Genomic DNA, 15758 nt, shown 5'->3' on the forward strand with positions numbered 1-15758 from the left:
CTACAGCAGCTCCAGATACAACTCAACAGATAAGAAAAAGACACATTAAATAAAAAATAGAGTAGAAAAAAAGCTATATAGTGGATGTATACAGGTATATTCACAGGTTACAGCAGAAGGTAGTGGAACAAAGACAAACAAAGTCAGAACAAAAATATATATATATGGATACAGCAGTAACTTAGCAGAAAATGTGATCTATATATTTAAATTTGTATGTGACTTGTGTATTAAATAGTTCAAAATGTGACCGTGACTAGTAGGATGAAGAAGGGTTTGACACAAAATCTTTTTAACCATATATGGAAATAAAAAAATTACAGAAAAATATCTAGAACATGTATTTTTGATTAAATTATGTTTGAGGGGGTAGGGTTGCATTGGGGGGATTCTGGGGAAGCTATGGCTTAAATATTGATCTTATATCAATGAAATAAAGAAAGTAGCCCAAGAAAATATACCACACATTTTTTTAATGATATAATTTAGCACACCTGTGGATCGAAAGGTGCATACAAGAATTATTTTAATTCATTTGAAAAAGCAGGGGAGAAAAAAAAAAAAAAAACATTACACAACCCTAAATTAATATCTATAACTTTAAAAATGTCTCTTTAACCAATCACAATAGTGGCCACCACGCTCAAGCCATGGTAGAAAAATCCAATGCTTTTATTTCGAAGGCAAAGTCGCCAATTTCCCGTGCGTTCCGGCTCGCGTCTGCGCAGTAGAAGCGGATTAGAGCAGGAATGACCTGTCGTTGTACGGAGACGAAAAGAGATGTTTTATTTCCCTTTCACTTTTAGTTTCTCTCGCAGGTAATGTGTTTACTTCTCTACCTGGGTGCTTAACATTTCCTGCGACCTCCAGTTGTGTCGGTAGTCGTTTGCTACATTTTGCTCATTCATTTGTTTCCTATCCGCTTCTCACCGACAGCGCTTCCTCATAGAAACCATGGCTGGTCCCGTGGCTCCTGAAGAGCAGAAATTCTGTTTACAGGAGGTGCTCGACACTTTCAAGTTGTGTCTGTCGGAAAATAAAGATGTCTATCTTGAACATTACATCGCTGGGTGGCGTGGTCTTGTAAAGTAAGTTGTTTAGGGGGTTAAATCCTTTTGGCTTTGTGTAGGAAATTACAGCATTTTTATTACTTTTTATACTGTTTATACTGTTTATAATACACTTTACACCACTGGTTTCATATCTTTTTTACTGTTGGGCCCTTTTTTTTCTATCATTAAGTAAACTGACGACCCCTGACAATGTGACATATTTTATGGATATTGCAATGTATAACAATAACAGTACTGAACAACTTATAAACTGTACAATTAACCCAAATAGTGAAGACAATAACTGCAGGAAGTTTATGTATAACAAGTTATTTCTTGTGTATATTGATCAGAAATTAGTTTTCCTGATATTTTTAGGAACTTTTTTTTATACAATTCTCTGTCTATTTTTTTATTTCACACACTTAATAGGTTTTTTTTTTTGAACTAATCCAGTGTTTTGTTTGGCACTTAGCAGGTTGTTTGAACTTAACAGAGTTAATATATCTTGTGTTAATGTACTCACTCAAAGTTTACATCTTAAATAATAATCTAAATTTAAAAAAAAAAGTAATTTAATTCAGTTTTCTCCACAGAAATGGATGAAATTCTGCAATATATAGTGTATATTTGGAAAACATTGCTCTACACTGTCACAAAATGTCACTGAGGTGTATTTTTTATAGCGATTAACAGTTTTCTTGTACATTTTCACCATTAGATGAAACATTCAAACAAGGCAATTCAAAAGACAACAGTCCATAAACAAAACAACAGACAACTGACAGACTGTTTATCCCTTTTAATAGGTTTCTGAACAGCTTGGGGAGTGTCTTTGGCTTCATTTCCATGGATGCTGTCAACAAGCTCAAGATCCTGGTCGCCTACCTGGAGGGTGAGAACGGGTCTCAGTATGTCACTATCCAGTCAATGCTCAAATACGAGCTGGACAATGGACTAGTGGACCTGACCAAGAAAGCCAGTAATCCAGAATCAGGCTGCCGTACTCTACTGAGGCTCCACCGCGCACTGAGGTGGCTGGAGCTCTTCCTGGAGCGCCTCCGCACCAGCAGCGAGGACAGCAAGACATCTGTCATGTGTGCGGAGGCCTACAACGAGTCTCTTGCCCAGCACCACCCATGGGTGATCCGTAAGGCTGCCGGCATGGCGTTCTGCGTGCTCCCAGGGCGTCTCGCTTTCCTTGAGGTGATGAATGTGGGCCCTCCGGAGAAGGTCGTCGCCATGCTCGGGGAAGCTATACCTCTTATCTCTGAGGTGTACCAGATCACAGAGGAACTCTACGCTCAACATAACCTGCTCGAGTTACCATAGAGAGCAACAAGTGCTGTTATTTTCATTTACATGATTAAATATCTACAACTTGTCCCTGCTGACGGGCTGTCGAGCTAGCTACTACTCCTGTTTGGTGGTTTAATTGTTTAATGTACAGTGTTAAATACAAATAATTAAGCATTATTCCACTGACTTTAATCTCTACCTACTGCGTTACCAGTGTTTAATATAAAACTACTGTTTAATGTTGCATGTGTATCTATCTACTCTTTATAATGCACCTCTGAATGATCTTTATAGATTGATTTGTTTTTAATTTAAATCAATGAAGGGAACTACAGTGGGGCTTAAAGTCTTTGCTCACTGCTATCTGCTGTTTGTTTTCATTATTTATATAAAAAAAGACCAAGTTGATACTACTTATTTGGTACATTAATCTACTGTTTTGTAGATGGATGCACTGTTTTGAGAATCTATTAATCGTCAAAGCAATTTTTCAAGCAAATATTTGATGGTTTCTGATTCTTTTCGTATATTTTGGGGGTTTTGACTGATTTAATAATTGGCAAATTAGTCGATAATGAAAAGAATTTTGTTGCATTTTACAACGGATACCAATCATTCTATGTATTAGAGAAATGCTGGTGTGAAATATAATAACAGGGCTATTAGGTCAGATTTGTCACATTCTCTTGCTATACTTCATTCAAATGCTAACATACTTATGCTCCTGTTACACATTGGGGATTTATTTCATCGAATGCTAGTTCATCTGATATATAAAGTATATATATATATATATATATAAAGTACTATGGCCTTGTAGTAAACATACAGATAAAAGACCACCGACAAACTGCAGCCTTACGGGACAAGTAGCAGTTTCCACACTCATCACATGCCAGCAGTCATAAAGCTATCTGGGAAGTAAAAAGCAAAATGTACTCGTAACATCACAGGACAGAAGGGCTGGAATAATGTGGATCTTTAAATTTAACACATAGAGAACTATATTTACAGTTCAGTGGCCATACCAAATGTTATGTTTTTACTTTAGAAATTGTTTTTGGTAACCTATGAAACAAAGGTTTTTAGTTGCTGACTCAGTAACGCTACTGTTAGGGCTTTACGATATGGTGAAAAGAATCATTTCGACAGGTATTATATGCGATATGAGTCCCGATTAGTGTGGGAATGATCATTTTTGCATCACAAATTAAGTTTTTAATGAGAAAAACTTCCCAAATCAGGACGGTGTGAAATGTTTGGGGTCTGTACCAAACAAGATTTGTAGGCCGGAGCATCTCTTCAGAACTACAGTGCTTCATTATAATGCTGTTGTGGCACATATTTGTCCTTTATCCAAAAACAAACTGCAGCTTCTGTGTTTTGGATATTGCACTTTCGATACTATTTCGGTTAATTGTGCAGCCCTACCTGCTGTATGTGATCTCAGTGCAATTTTTCATTTAATGTATAAATGACAAAATATGTTATTTTTTATTTGAGGTGTATTGTTTTACAATAATGTACTGTATGGTATATATTATATATATTACCCTTACTTCAAACACAGTTTATAAACAGCTTAATAAAAACAATTCCACATGGTTGATGGATGTGAATTTGTGTTATGTTCAATTTGACAATTGACTATAGATGATATGTTGTCGAAAGTAAAGGAAGTTAACTTTGATTATGTCTTATTTTTTTTAATTCTATACTAATGCTTGTGAGTGGTGGTGATCAAGTGTCCCCAGCACTTACTATTAATCCATGTGTTGACATTTGCTTAACTTCCTTCCTTCCTAACTGTTTTATGTTTAAAATAATACTTATATACTAGTACTTCTGACCTGAAAAACCGTGAGGTAGTAACTATTCCCCTTACCACAAACTGGACTTGCACATTTGGTGACAAAATATGGGAATCACCATATAAACACCCTAATAAGGGAACATTACATGTAATACAGGCTATGTATGAACAAATGTTTGTTCCTTTTGTTTGCCAAAAAGTCACTTGCATGCAACACTACAAATAGTGATGGCTTTGTTTGTTTTGCTAAGTGTTATTTAGACTTATTAGAGATTCAGGAGTTAATGCTGTCTAAAAAATACTTTCAACACCAATCAGACATACAGAGAATATTAACCGTCTGTGGTACTTGATTTGGCTATTTAAATGTTCTTCTAATTTTGTCTTCTACTCCAGTACATTTGATAACTTCAGTTACCAGTTTCTTTGCATATTTCGCTTAATAATACAAAATATAGTCTATAAACAAATGATTATTTATTTATACAGGTTAATATAAAACTTTATTGTTCCCTGAGGGAATTCACAAGCTACTAGTGCAAAAGCAATAAAGTATTTGAAGTTTACCAGCTGCAACATAAACAACTTAATGCATCAATAATATAGACTAATGTATATTATTCTGAAATAGACCATTCTGCATTATGAGTACCTTTATTTTTGGTGCTTTTACTTAAGTAAATGCTTCACTTTCTTGTAATAAAGCATTTGTATACAGTAGTATTACTAATTACTCGAGTAAATGCATCCCCAAAACTCATTTTCTGTGGCGGACTTCAGCTCAAAAAACACGTTTATAATCAATGTTGATGAATGTATGTAAAGTTATGTAGTATTAAAATGATCTAACGATGTTAAATGTGTTTTTGGAGCTGTTAAAGAGGGTCCGAACATCCCGGAATATTAGAGTTACATTATTATTACATCTGATGAATGTAGCTGCAGTTGCGCACTTTCACCACCAGGGGTCTCCCCGCCTCCAACCACATGCCGTCGTCAGGGCAACCAGACTGTCATGGCAACCTCGCTGACGCTCAAGAGGTACTTCCTGCTGAAAGTCGTGAATTGGATTGAAAGCGTCTCATAAGTAATGCGCGCAGACGGCGTTTCTTACGTTTTAACGTGTAATTTAGCTTCGGTAGCACGAATCTGCTCTTCAACACAGCTTCCCTGACAGCAGCAGGAGGACAGCAACATCAACTTACACGACTTTCTTTACTCTTTTCGTGAAGGACTGAAGCCAAGAAACCACCGGGGATCTTCACAGTCTTCTTCCATCTTTAACAGCTGCTTATCGATGCATTTAACAAGGCCAAAGTCCTCCAAGGGGCGAAGCAGACCCACTGTCAACAACTCTGAATACACAGGTGACACAGACAGCATCCAGGGGCCACCCGAGTCTCCAGACTCACCTGTGTACAGCAGGCCGGACAGAAGCCTCCGCTCCCAGTCCCAGCCCATAATGTGGCAGGCCAGCCAGCTGAGCCCGGATGAAGTTCTGCAGATGCTGCAGCACTCCCCTGCGACTCCACGGCAGTCCTTGAACAAGTACAAGGTTCTTCCCTCCATAGAGAGGAGGCAGTCAGAGGTGAGTCCTGGGCGAAGCCTGGAGAAACAGATGTCCAAGCTCAGCCTGTCTGATGATGCCCTCCTGCAGCAAAGGCACAGGCATGAGGAGCCAGATCCCCCCGCAGAGACCCAGACCAGCAGCTCCGAGGTGGACAAGAGGGCTGATGTGCACCCAAGGGTCATCCCTAAGCCCCCTGACCCGGGACCAACGCTGACCAAAGAGGCTGGTGCCACTGGGAGTTTGCTCCTAGCCGTCCGAGCGCCATGCGGTAGGAGGTTTCAGCAGCACTTTGACCCCACAGACACGCTGCAGGTGGTGAGAGGCAGTGCAGAGGTCAGGTACGGAGCCACGTATGGAGGCACTTCCATTGAGACCATGGATGTGCCACGCAGGACCTTCACAGACATGGATATGACCCTGGCCCAGTGTGGCATCTTGAACAGATCGGTGCTGTGCATCTCTCAGAATGACAGTGTGGTGGAGCACGAGTGAGCATGAGCTATTTTTAAAGTTTTGTAGTTGAAGTGCCTCTGTTAAATAAATATGTTTCTTCACTTGGATGTGTGAGAAGAAGAATGAAGTTTAATGCTCAAAGCTTCTCTGTGCTCACCTCGCCATCTGAAGTTTAAGACGTGTACATAAGAGCATGATCTTTAACCAGTTTGGAGCCAATCATTGTCCCATGTGCACCTTACAGAAGTGTGAAAAACCTCCAGTGCACCATGAGAAGTCACTCAGATATGTGTGAGATATGTATGATTTTCTACTAGTTCATTTCATTTTTGTTTTTGGAAAAAATAAACCCATATCAGACTCAAATTAGTCAAAACATCTTAAAACATTGGTAACTTGTTTTGCTGTACTATTTAATCAGAATACTTCAGGCAGGTACATTGAAATGTATTCTTTATGGCTGTTACCTGTATGGTCTTTTACTTAGACTATACAAGATTTTATCAAGAAATAGGAGGTAATTAGCAAATGAAGAACTTCAATCTGCTGTCAGTTATCAGTTCTTGATTTAAGGAGGATAATCTGGTTTATCTGTGATGTGGTTGCAGTAGTTCTGGCATTTAAAACCAAAGCATAATCAGAGATGCTGCGGACAAATGCAGCAATGAAAAGCGTTTCTTTGTTTGTCGCCATTTTCCACATCTTCTCTTTGGTGGGTGAGGTTCTTGTATGCCAAATTAAGTCCTTTCATCACAATGCGGAGGCACAGAAGTATACTCATCACTAGCTTGTCAATATAGGTCTTTTTCACAGAAGACAATTTTACACAGCAGGGAAAGCACAGACGCAATTAATAAAGTTAATGATGGCCATTATTAGTCACACCTGTTCTTTTCTTTCCAACGCATTATGAGAAAGGCCTTTTTCAAACACCTCTCCTCTCTTCTGATTAAGAACTCCTTTTATGTTTTCAGTCTGAATGGAGCCACAGAAATGACTTCTCTATAGATGAAGACTCAAAGTACCACAATAGGACTAATCAAATGTCTTTCAACATAAATACAGGACATTCATCTCTGGAAGACGTAAACAAACAATTACACACTAGTGCAGAAAATTAGGAGGTTACAGGATTCTTGTCTTTTTGCACAGATTGTATATTCACTGAAGAAATATATTTTAATTGTATATTATGTTTAATAAAGGTTCAATGGATTCATTATGGTCTTACTTGATAAATGTATTTATGTATGTATGTAATGTTTGAACAGCAAAGAAACTGAACAGTCAACAGGTTTAACATGCAACAGTATATTTATTTTTTTAGTCCACACACACACACAAACAGAGCAACAGCTCTGGCTTCACAGTCTGATGGAAACTAATAGTCAGCTACCACTAGGCTGAAATTTAATTGCATTTGATCCTAAAAATGCTTCAAGTCACTCGTAGATATTTTATCTGAACTCAACCTTGATCAAACCACGCAAACGTCTATAGATGAGACACATTATATCCCACCAAACCTACAATAATAATTCACTTCAGATAATCAAAAACACAACACTGCAAACCATCAACCGTAGCACTTTCACCACCCTTCTTAAACGCTGTTTTAACAGCAGGTGGTTGGTTTAAAGTCTCTGTGAGACAGCCCCAAAGGCTTAAGGTGACTTCAGTGATTAAAGTCGGACACATCAAATTAAATTTAAGTGGAAACTTTTGGCACAAATTATTGCCATAAAATAAGTTTGCATAGTCAACATTGGCATGCATATCCCTTCTGTAAACAATAAAAATGCAAACAATACACCCTTGAAAGAACTCAAGTCACATTTGAGGTAACACGTCTAACTGCTTCAGTAGGTTTGTGCGTTTAGCGAAGGATTCAGCTCATCAGGCTTTCCATTTCTTCCAGGTCGCTAGTATCAAGCTTCGTGATTCTCCTGTCTGTGGAAGGAAGACAGAGACGTAAAAGTCACGTTAGGATCCTTATATTTACCGTTTTACACGATCAAACTGGGAGAAACAGGAACATACTGAAGTGCATCTCAATTTGGTTGATGATATCCATGCTGTGTTTGCTGTCAACCATATTGACAGCAAATCCTCTTCGGCCAAAACGTCCTGTGCGGCCGATCCGGTGAAGGTATGTCTCATTGTCGGCATTCCCATCCATGTCCACTGGGAGGTCAAAGTTGACCACAAGTGACACTTGTTCCACATCAATACCTGCAACCAACAGACCCACAAACAGGTATGAAATACTTATACTCACCTTCAAACATAAAGATGTTCCAATTTTAAAATCAGACTTAATGTCCATCACCTCTGGAGCACACATTTGTGGTTACGAGCACTTTCTCTTTGCCGTTCCTGTAGCGCTCGATGACAGAAGCTCTCTGCTCCACGGTCATTTCCCCACTCAGCAATGCCACCTGGTGGCCCTCTTTGGTCAGGTTTGCAGTCAGCCAAGCAGCCATCTTGCGAGTCTGAAGAAAAATTATCAGCTAAACTTAACTGCTCATATTACATCCTCTCAAAAGGACATTTTTCATGGAATTAAAAAAACTGTTTTTTTGCAATAAATTTGATATCTTTCTACATTTTCAGTCAAAGCAGAGGTCAAAGTCTTAAAGCTACAGAGTTCTTTTGGTGAAACTTGTGGTATTCTCATTGTACTATGTTTTGTCTTTACGATTTAAGACCACATGTACACCTAGCATTAACATGGATAGTGTATTTTGACAAAAACACACAAAAAAGAAAACACTACCAAACTCTGCCTCTTCTTAGCCGAGACATAGCTAAGTAGTAGTGATTAAAAATGAATTCCTAGCCGTAGAAGCAGAGCTCATAGAACAGGATTGCTTCTCTTCACATGGAACACAATAGACTTGGGAAGTATCAAGGTATAACGGTAGACCAGGGTATTTAGAAATCCTGAAGGTATGACTTTCAATACCGTTAAAAACACAGGCGCTCCTCTTTCTCATGGATCAATGATACTGACGGAAAGGTCTTTTAGTTTTCTGTGTCCTCAGTTCGGATTTAAGTTGGTATTTCTGCTCAAAAGATGCTCTGTGCTTTGTCTCATAACAGTAGTAGTCACATTGCTGCTTTTATATATTAAATTCCAGAAATATAATTTAATATTCATATTCATATGTATTGATTGGTGTACAATCACCTGAAAATAAGAAATCGCAGTGTTTTCGTAACCTCAGATTGAGATGTTTTTATCTACACTTCCACTTCCATTGAGGCTGCTATGTTGAACCCACAATATCTACAGTAGCCCTGAACAGACAAACCAAACACTGGCTGTGGATAGGCTTTCACGTTTTTTTGCTGCTACGGTAGTTTCTCCTATACGCTCGGCAGAGGAGGGTGAGGCGGGTTGGTTGGTTTTTGTTTGTTTTTTACACAAATGCTGTATTAAAAAGGTAGGTAGAACCAGAATGGAGATAACAAAAACAATTCTTAATACCAGGTGTGGATTAAATGTCAATATCCAGATACAGATTGCCCAGTGAAAATATGTAACTTTTAAGTAAGAGTGTACAAAGCAGGACTTACATGGCAGAAGATCATGGCCTGTGCAATGGTTAGGCTGCCATACAAATTACAGAGCGCTGTGAACTTGTCCTCCTTCTCCTTACAGACCACGTAGAACTGCTTGATGGTGTCCAGCGTCTCCTCTTCGCGCTTCAGCCTGATAATATTGGGATCGGGAACCACCTGCTCTGCAAACCTCCACACCGAGTCCTCGAAGGTTGCAGAGAAAAGCAGCATCTGACAGTCCTTTGTCAGCTGCCTGCATTGGTACGAAGAAAAGGAGGAAAATACTGTGAATAAAAGACACTTGTTGACTGACGTGACAAAGAAAACTGTTACTATGATCAAAAGGTTTCTCTGAAAGGAAACCCGCCTATGGATACGTATGCTCTGGTCCCGGTGACCCTGTGTGGCGATCATCACATCAGCCTCGTCCAGCACAAACATGGTGATCTTCTTGGGTTCGATGAGCCTGTACTTGGTGCACCAGTCGAGGACTGTGCCTGGTGTTCCAATGACAATCTGCTCCTGCAACTTGATGCCTCTTTCCACTGAACAGAGTGCAGAAGTTCATGCAGCGATATCACCAACACTGGCTCTTAAATTAATTTAAATACCATTTTGCAACTAATTTAATCATCATAATCATAAGTATGGTTACATTCTTACTTCTGTTGCCCCGAATACCGTAGGCAAGTTTCACATCAGGGCAGTATTTCCCCATCTGCTCGATGACTTGTCCAATCTGCAGAGCAAGCTCGTATGTTGGCGCGATGCAAAGGCACTGAAAAAAAAAAATCCCCAAAGGTGAGTATATTCCAGCATCTACAAGTGAAACTGGGCACTGGCTGGTTCTGAAGATTACATTTTAGGCTTACCTGAGTCCACTTATTGGCTGGGTTTACGTGGCTGAGCATGGCCAGAGAAAAAGCAGCAGTTTTGCCTGTGCCAGACTGTGACTGGGCGATCAGATTCTGAGGTCTGGAAACAGAAAATACACAAAAAGAAGAGAATAAATCACAGACAAACCTGATGTCAGGAATGTTTAAAAAGACTTTTAGAACTACTGTGGTGTGACTTTGGCATTAAGTTAAAAAGGACAATAGTTACGGTCCATTTTAGAGCAGAAATAATTAATCAGCAGAAAATTAATTAGCAACTGTTTTGATAATCAATCATTTCCCCTTCTCTTGGTATTATAGTAAACTGATTAGTTGTGTCTATGATAATGGGATCCAGGAAACTTTGATGGGTGATGTTTTACATACCAAATAATCTCTAGACTAGTAAAACCAGTCCAGTTGGTATGATAATTCTCTGTAAAGCACCATGAATGTATGTTTGGTTACTTGAATGTGCAACAACTGGCACAAACAAGTCAAAATAATATACACCAAAACCTCCACTAAACTGCATTTAACTGCATTAGTGCTGATATAATTAGCTGCTAATGTTGTTAGTAACTGCCAGAACATCGATCGAGGGGAAAAAAATACACATAACCTTGAATTTTGTTAATTGATTTTGATATTGCGTGTAATTTCTCAAGCAAAAATGCAGTGCAACATTTGCTGGTTCCCTGCTCCTTGTGATGATTTACTGCTTTTCTCAGTTTTATATTGCTCTAAATTGAATTTCTTTTGATTGATATATTTCACCAGGAAGTCTCATTGAGATAAAAAATGCTGCCAAGTGGCTCATTTTGTCAAACCAATACTCCAAGATGAGGAGATATTACATTTACAGGGTTACAAGAGGGAAATGAGCTGCAAACATTCACATTTGAAAAGCTTGAATGAGAAAAATATTTGGCATTTCCCCTGATAAACAATTACTCAACTATATAAATTCTTAATTACAGTAATCTCCCAGAGGTCAAGTTGATGTTGTCAAGCTGCTCACCGTCAAACCAACCATCCAAAATGCAGAGATTACATTTTAATGACATAAAAAAGGAGAGAGAAGCAACAAAGTCTCACATTTGAGAAGCTTGAACCAGCAAATACTTCAATATTTTCCCTTGATAACTGAAAATTATCTAAATTGTTGATTAATTTTCTTTCCATTGACTAATTGATGAATTGATTACTTGTGTCAGCACTACTTAGAAAGAATAAAAAAGAACTCACGGCTGTGCCAACATCATGGGCAAAGCATTCTCCTGGATTCTGGATGGTCTGTTGAAGCCCATGTTGTACACACCCTTCAGCAGATCAGGCTTCCTATTGATCAACAGGTAATAAAATAACAAGAATTAAGTGTTTGACGAGGACAGGACTCACCAAGAGTGGTCAGCCATAGGTGATCCTACTGTTACATGTCAAAATGGATGCTGTGATAAAGGTCTACTGACAGCAGCAGGTCAACATAGAGTATTTCCAAGATATTTGGTCATTTTTATCAATTTTCCAGGTGTTTCCATGACCTGGAAAACGTATCCCTAAATTTCCAGGTTTTCCAGGACGCGTGGGAACCCTGGGAGGAAAAAACATACATGTACATACACCTGTTTTGAGAGTCAATCACTTTCAAAACTCACAGTCTCAGCTCCTCAAACGTCTTCACAGAGTACAGAGGAGAGGTGGGATCCCGCTGCAGAACCTCCACCTGGTTTCTGTTCCGCACCAGAGAGTGCCGGATCAGTTTATTCAACAGGGACTGCTCGGCCAGGTCCACTTTGTCCCCGTCTTTTCTCCAGCCTCCATTTTCACTCTTCTCCGGCACTATGTTGCCTGCACAGGTGGAAAAAAAAGACCACCAAAGTCCGCCAAACACCACCACAACTGAGCTGTAAAATTAAGTAGCTTGGATATGAAATAAGGGAACGTTTTTAAATACTTATAGGAGGAGGAGACAGGGTATATCTTGCTGCCCAATATGTATTAACATGGACACAAACACACACTTTTACATTAAAAAAACATATCAGTAATTGTGTTTTTAAGCCTACTTTTCACTTTTTTTCTTCCCAATCTGTATCCACATACATTATACACTTGCTTTGGCAATGTAAAACTTCTATTTCAATGTTTTTAAGCCTATTTTTCACTTTTTTCTACTTTATTTTAAGTTTTTTCTTCCCAATCTGTAACCACATACATTATACACTTGCTTTGGCAATGTAAAACTTCTATTTCAATGTTTTTAAGCCTATTTTTCTACTTTGTTTCCACTTTATTTTAAGTTTTCTTCTTCCCAATCTGTATCCACATATATTTCACACTTGCTTTGGCAATGTAAAGCTTCTATTTCATTGTTTTAAAGCCTATTTTTCACTTTTTTTCCTACTTTGTTTTAAGTTTTTTCTTCCCAATCTGTATCCACATATATTTTACACTTGCTTTGACAATGTAAAACTTCTATTTCAATGTTTTTAAGCCTATTTTTCACTTTTTTTCCTACTTTATTTTAAGTTTTCTTCTTCCCAATCTGTAACCACATACATTATACACTTGCTTTGGCAATGTAAAACTTCTATTTCAATGTTTTTAAGCCTATTTTTCTACTTTGTTATAAGTTTTCTTCTTCCCAATCTGTAACCACATACATTATACACTTGCTTTGGCAATGTAAAACTTCTATTTCATTGTTTTAAAGCCTATTTTTCTACTTTGTTTTAAGTTTTCTTCTTCCCAATCTGTAACCACATACATTATACACTTGCTTTGACAATGTAAAACTTCTATTTCTACGCCAATAAAACAACTTTTAACTGAATTTGAAAACAATTAATCACCATTTATGTCTCCTCTCACGTTTCGTGGACCTCGCACACGATCCACTTTCTTTGAGAAGTTCAACTGTTGAGAGAAAATCACACTGTTAACTAAAAAAAAAAACAAAACAAAACAAACCACAAAACTATAACTGCGTGTGTAAAGTTAGCAAAGCACACAGTGGCAGCACAGATGCTAGATAGCATGTCCAGCTAACCTGCTAACAAACGATGAGTAAGATTTTTTGGGGGGAGTTTTTTTGGGTCACCTTTTTCTCTCTCTCCCTCCCTCCCCTCCCTCCCCTACCACCCTCAACAACTTACCTGCGTGGATGGAGTTGTAGCTTCTTGAACATCGACCGCAAGAGCCCACGAATCCTCGGACATTTTCAAACATTAATTTGGCGTTTTTCTTGCGAGACAAACAACCAGTTTTTTTTATGAACACAAAAAAGTTTGGTGTCAGCGTGAATGATGTTGCGTCGAAGCGAGCCGACGACGTGCCGCTGACCCGTCCTGACCTGGACCACACCACTGATGCGGCATTCAGGAGCGTCGGAAATGTGGCGATTTTTTTTAAGACTTTAAAAGAAGAAGCAACCAATAAAAGTGGAAAATTGCCAATTATTATGCAGCTACGAGTTGTTTGACAGTGTATCTCAATATTCTGATGTATTGAGCTTAAGGTTGAAGGAAAAGTTGAAGGAAATCCTGATAAACAGCGGATTCAACCCTCTTATAACTATTTAAAAGTTGCTATTGCGTTTCTGTGTGTCTCTATTTGTATGATGTTATCTGTACAATATGTTTATAGTTGCTTTATGATTTTTTTTATGCAACTGTGAAACAAAATATCTGTTTTTAGAAGCACTTGAATGCACGGTATTATTGTATGTACGAGGCTTATGAGGAACACGTGAAGGCATCGTAGTATTCCCACCCTATGTGCAGAGTGAACCTGCTGACACACCCATTACACAATATCTATACAGACCTGCTACATGACAAGGTATTTTACCAATTCAGGCAAATAGACTGATCTCATCTTCATGAAAATGCTTTAAAAAACAACTTGCACTAACATTTCACATGGTGGAGTTTTTATAAAAGAGCATTATTCTGTTTTAAATGTGTTTAGTATTTGAAATAATGTGATAAATAATGATAATGAATCTTACTCTATTGATGTCATATGTAGTGTTTTTTTATTTGGGTTCCTAGAATCACAGTTTTAATCTTGATATGTATTAATCTGAATGAGTTGTAGTATTTTGTCAAGGTCAAGTTCATGTTTATTGTTTATTTGTAAACAATACTGTCAGATCAGAAAAGTACTTTATGAATAAAATGTATTATTATATTTATTAGAAAAGCTTTTTTTGCAGTAGGGCTGCAACTAATTATAATTTTCATTATCAATTAGTCTGCTTAATTATTTTTGATTAATTGATTATTATTTTCTATATACAGTACTAAGAGGGTTAAAGGCATTCCCCACTTAGATTTAGATGTTAGATGTTAGATGTTGAACTAGGGCTGCAGCTATTATTGTTTTGATTAATCAATTAATTGTCGGGTCTTTAAAATGTAAAAAAATACTGAAAAATATCCATCCATAAAAATATTCAATGTACACATAAGACATGCAGCACATTTTACACAGCAGATCAGTGCTTCACATAGGAAGAGAACTATTTTTATATTTAAAAACTTCAAAAGTAATTTAAGGAAAAAAATACTTTTTCTTTCTTTGATGTTTTCTTTGTCTTATGTGATCACAAACTGAATTTGTTTGGGTCTCGAACTATTTGTCAGAGAAAATGAGCAATTCGATAACATCACCTTGCACAAGCTTTATGATTTTTTTCCGGGCAATTCTTTTGACCCTTTTATCGAGCAAAATAAAATAAATAATGAAAGTTGCAGCCCTGCAGTCACTTAACCATTTAAGTGGAATTTGCCATTAACCTTCCTACAATTTGATTGTTGTAAGTGTGTGTTTGTGTGTGTGTGTGTGTGTGTGTGTGTGTGTGCTGGTGTGTGGCCGTGTCTGAGAGGCTGAGAAACAGATAGACAGTGAGGGGGAAGGAGGGAAGGAGGGAGGTGGGGGGCCTACAGAGTTTTATTGGCTGCAGGTTGATTCAATTTGGAGGCGGATGTTGAGTTTCAGCCAACCCACCAACACACACACACACACACACACACACACACACACACACACACACACACACACACACACAGACACTATCTACATTTTCGCAACTAACCAAAAAGACTTTATAAACACACATTAATTGT

At 38.1% G+C, this 15758-nt stretch overlaps 3 protein-coding genes across 4 annotated transcripts; 2 read left to right on the top strand and 1 right to left on the bottom strand.

The window, feature by feature from the left end:
• The first annotated feature begins 712 nt into the window (after positions 1-712).
• Positions 713-3958, top strand: cptp (ceramide-1-phosphate transfer protein). Of its 2 annotated transcripts, XM_051425636.1 has the most exons (3): positions 713-818; positions 937-1088; positions 1862-3958. In XM_051425636.1, exons 2-3 carry the CDS (start codon positions 955-957, stop codon positions 2382-2384), a joined length of 657 nt encoding a protein of 218 aa, XP_051281596.1. In that variant the 5' UTR covers positions 713-818; positions 937-954; the 3' UTR covers positions 2385-3958. The 2 variants fall into 2 exon arrangements, with proteins under 2 accessions (XP_051281596.1, XP_051281595.1); XM_051425635.1 differs by having other exon boundaries at positions 724-1088.
• Positions 3959-5051: 1093 nt separating this feature from the next.
• ubxn10 (UBX domain protein 10) lies at positions 5052-7407 on the top strand. Its single transcript, XM_051425634.1, has one exon. The coding sequence runs from the start codon at positions 5462-5464 to the stop codon at positions 6224-6226; it is 765 nt and encodes a 254-aa protein (XP_051281594.1). The 5' UTR covers positions 5052-5461; the 3' UTR covers positions 6227-7407.
• A 75-nt stretch (positions 7408-7482) lies between these two features.
• Positions 7483-13997, bottom strand: ddx19a (DEAD-box helicase 19a). The gene is made up of 11 exons (XM_051425977.1): positions 13785-13997; positions 13482-13545; positions 12285-12477; positions 11875-11967; positions 10624-10726; positions 10415-10529; positions 10115-10296; positions 9767-10000; positions 8517-8679; positions 8228-8419; positions 7483-8137 (listed from the first exon to the last, which is right to left on the bottom strand). The coding sequence occupies exons 1-11, from the start codon at positions 13845-13847 to the stop codon at positions 8076-8078; spliced, it is 1464 nt and encodes a 487-aa protein (XP_051281937.1). The 5' UTR covers positions 13848-13997; the 3' UTR covers positions 7483-8075.
• Between the last annotated feature and the right edge of the window lie 1761 nt (positions 13998-15758).

Source organism: Dicentrarchus labrax, unplaced genomic scaffold, assembly GCF_905237075.1.
Source record: "Dicentrarchus labrax unplaced genomic scaffold, dlabrax2021, whole genome shotgun sequence".
NCBI lineage: Eukaryota > Metazoa > Chordata > Actinopteri > Moronidae > Dicentrarchus > Dicentrarchus labrax.

What these genes read in the sequence shown, in the direction of transcription:
- ubxn10 (XM_051425634.1), top strand. Translation starts at nt 5,462, where the DNA reads ATGCATTTAACAAGGCCAAAGTCCTCCAAGGGGCGAAGCAGACCCACT.
- cptp (XM_051425636.1), top strand. Translation starts at nt 955, where the DNA reads ATGGCTGGTCCCGTGGCTCCTGAAGAGCAGAAATTCTGTTTACAGGAG. An exon ending in GGGTGGCGTGGTCTTGTAAA is followed by an intron (nt 1,089 to 1,861) that starts GTAAGTTGTTTA and finishes CCCTTTTAATAG; the next exon opens with GTTTCTGAACAGCTTGGGGA.
- ddx19a (XM_051425977.1), bottom strand. Translation starts at nt 13,847, where the DNA reads ATGTCCGAGGATTCGTGGGCTCTTGCGGTCGATGTTCAAGAAGCTACA. An exon ending in CGTGAGAGGAGACATAAATG is followed by an intron (nt 12,478 to 13,481) that starts GTGATTAATTGT and finishes CCACCTGTGCAG; the next exon opens with GCAACATAGTGCCGGAGAAG. An exon ending in CCCATGATGTTGGCACAGCC is followed by an intron (nt 10,727 to 11,874) that starts GTGAGTTCTTTT and finishes TTCTGTTTCCAG; the next exon opens with ACCTCAGAATCTGATCGCCC.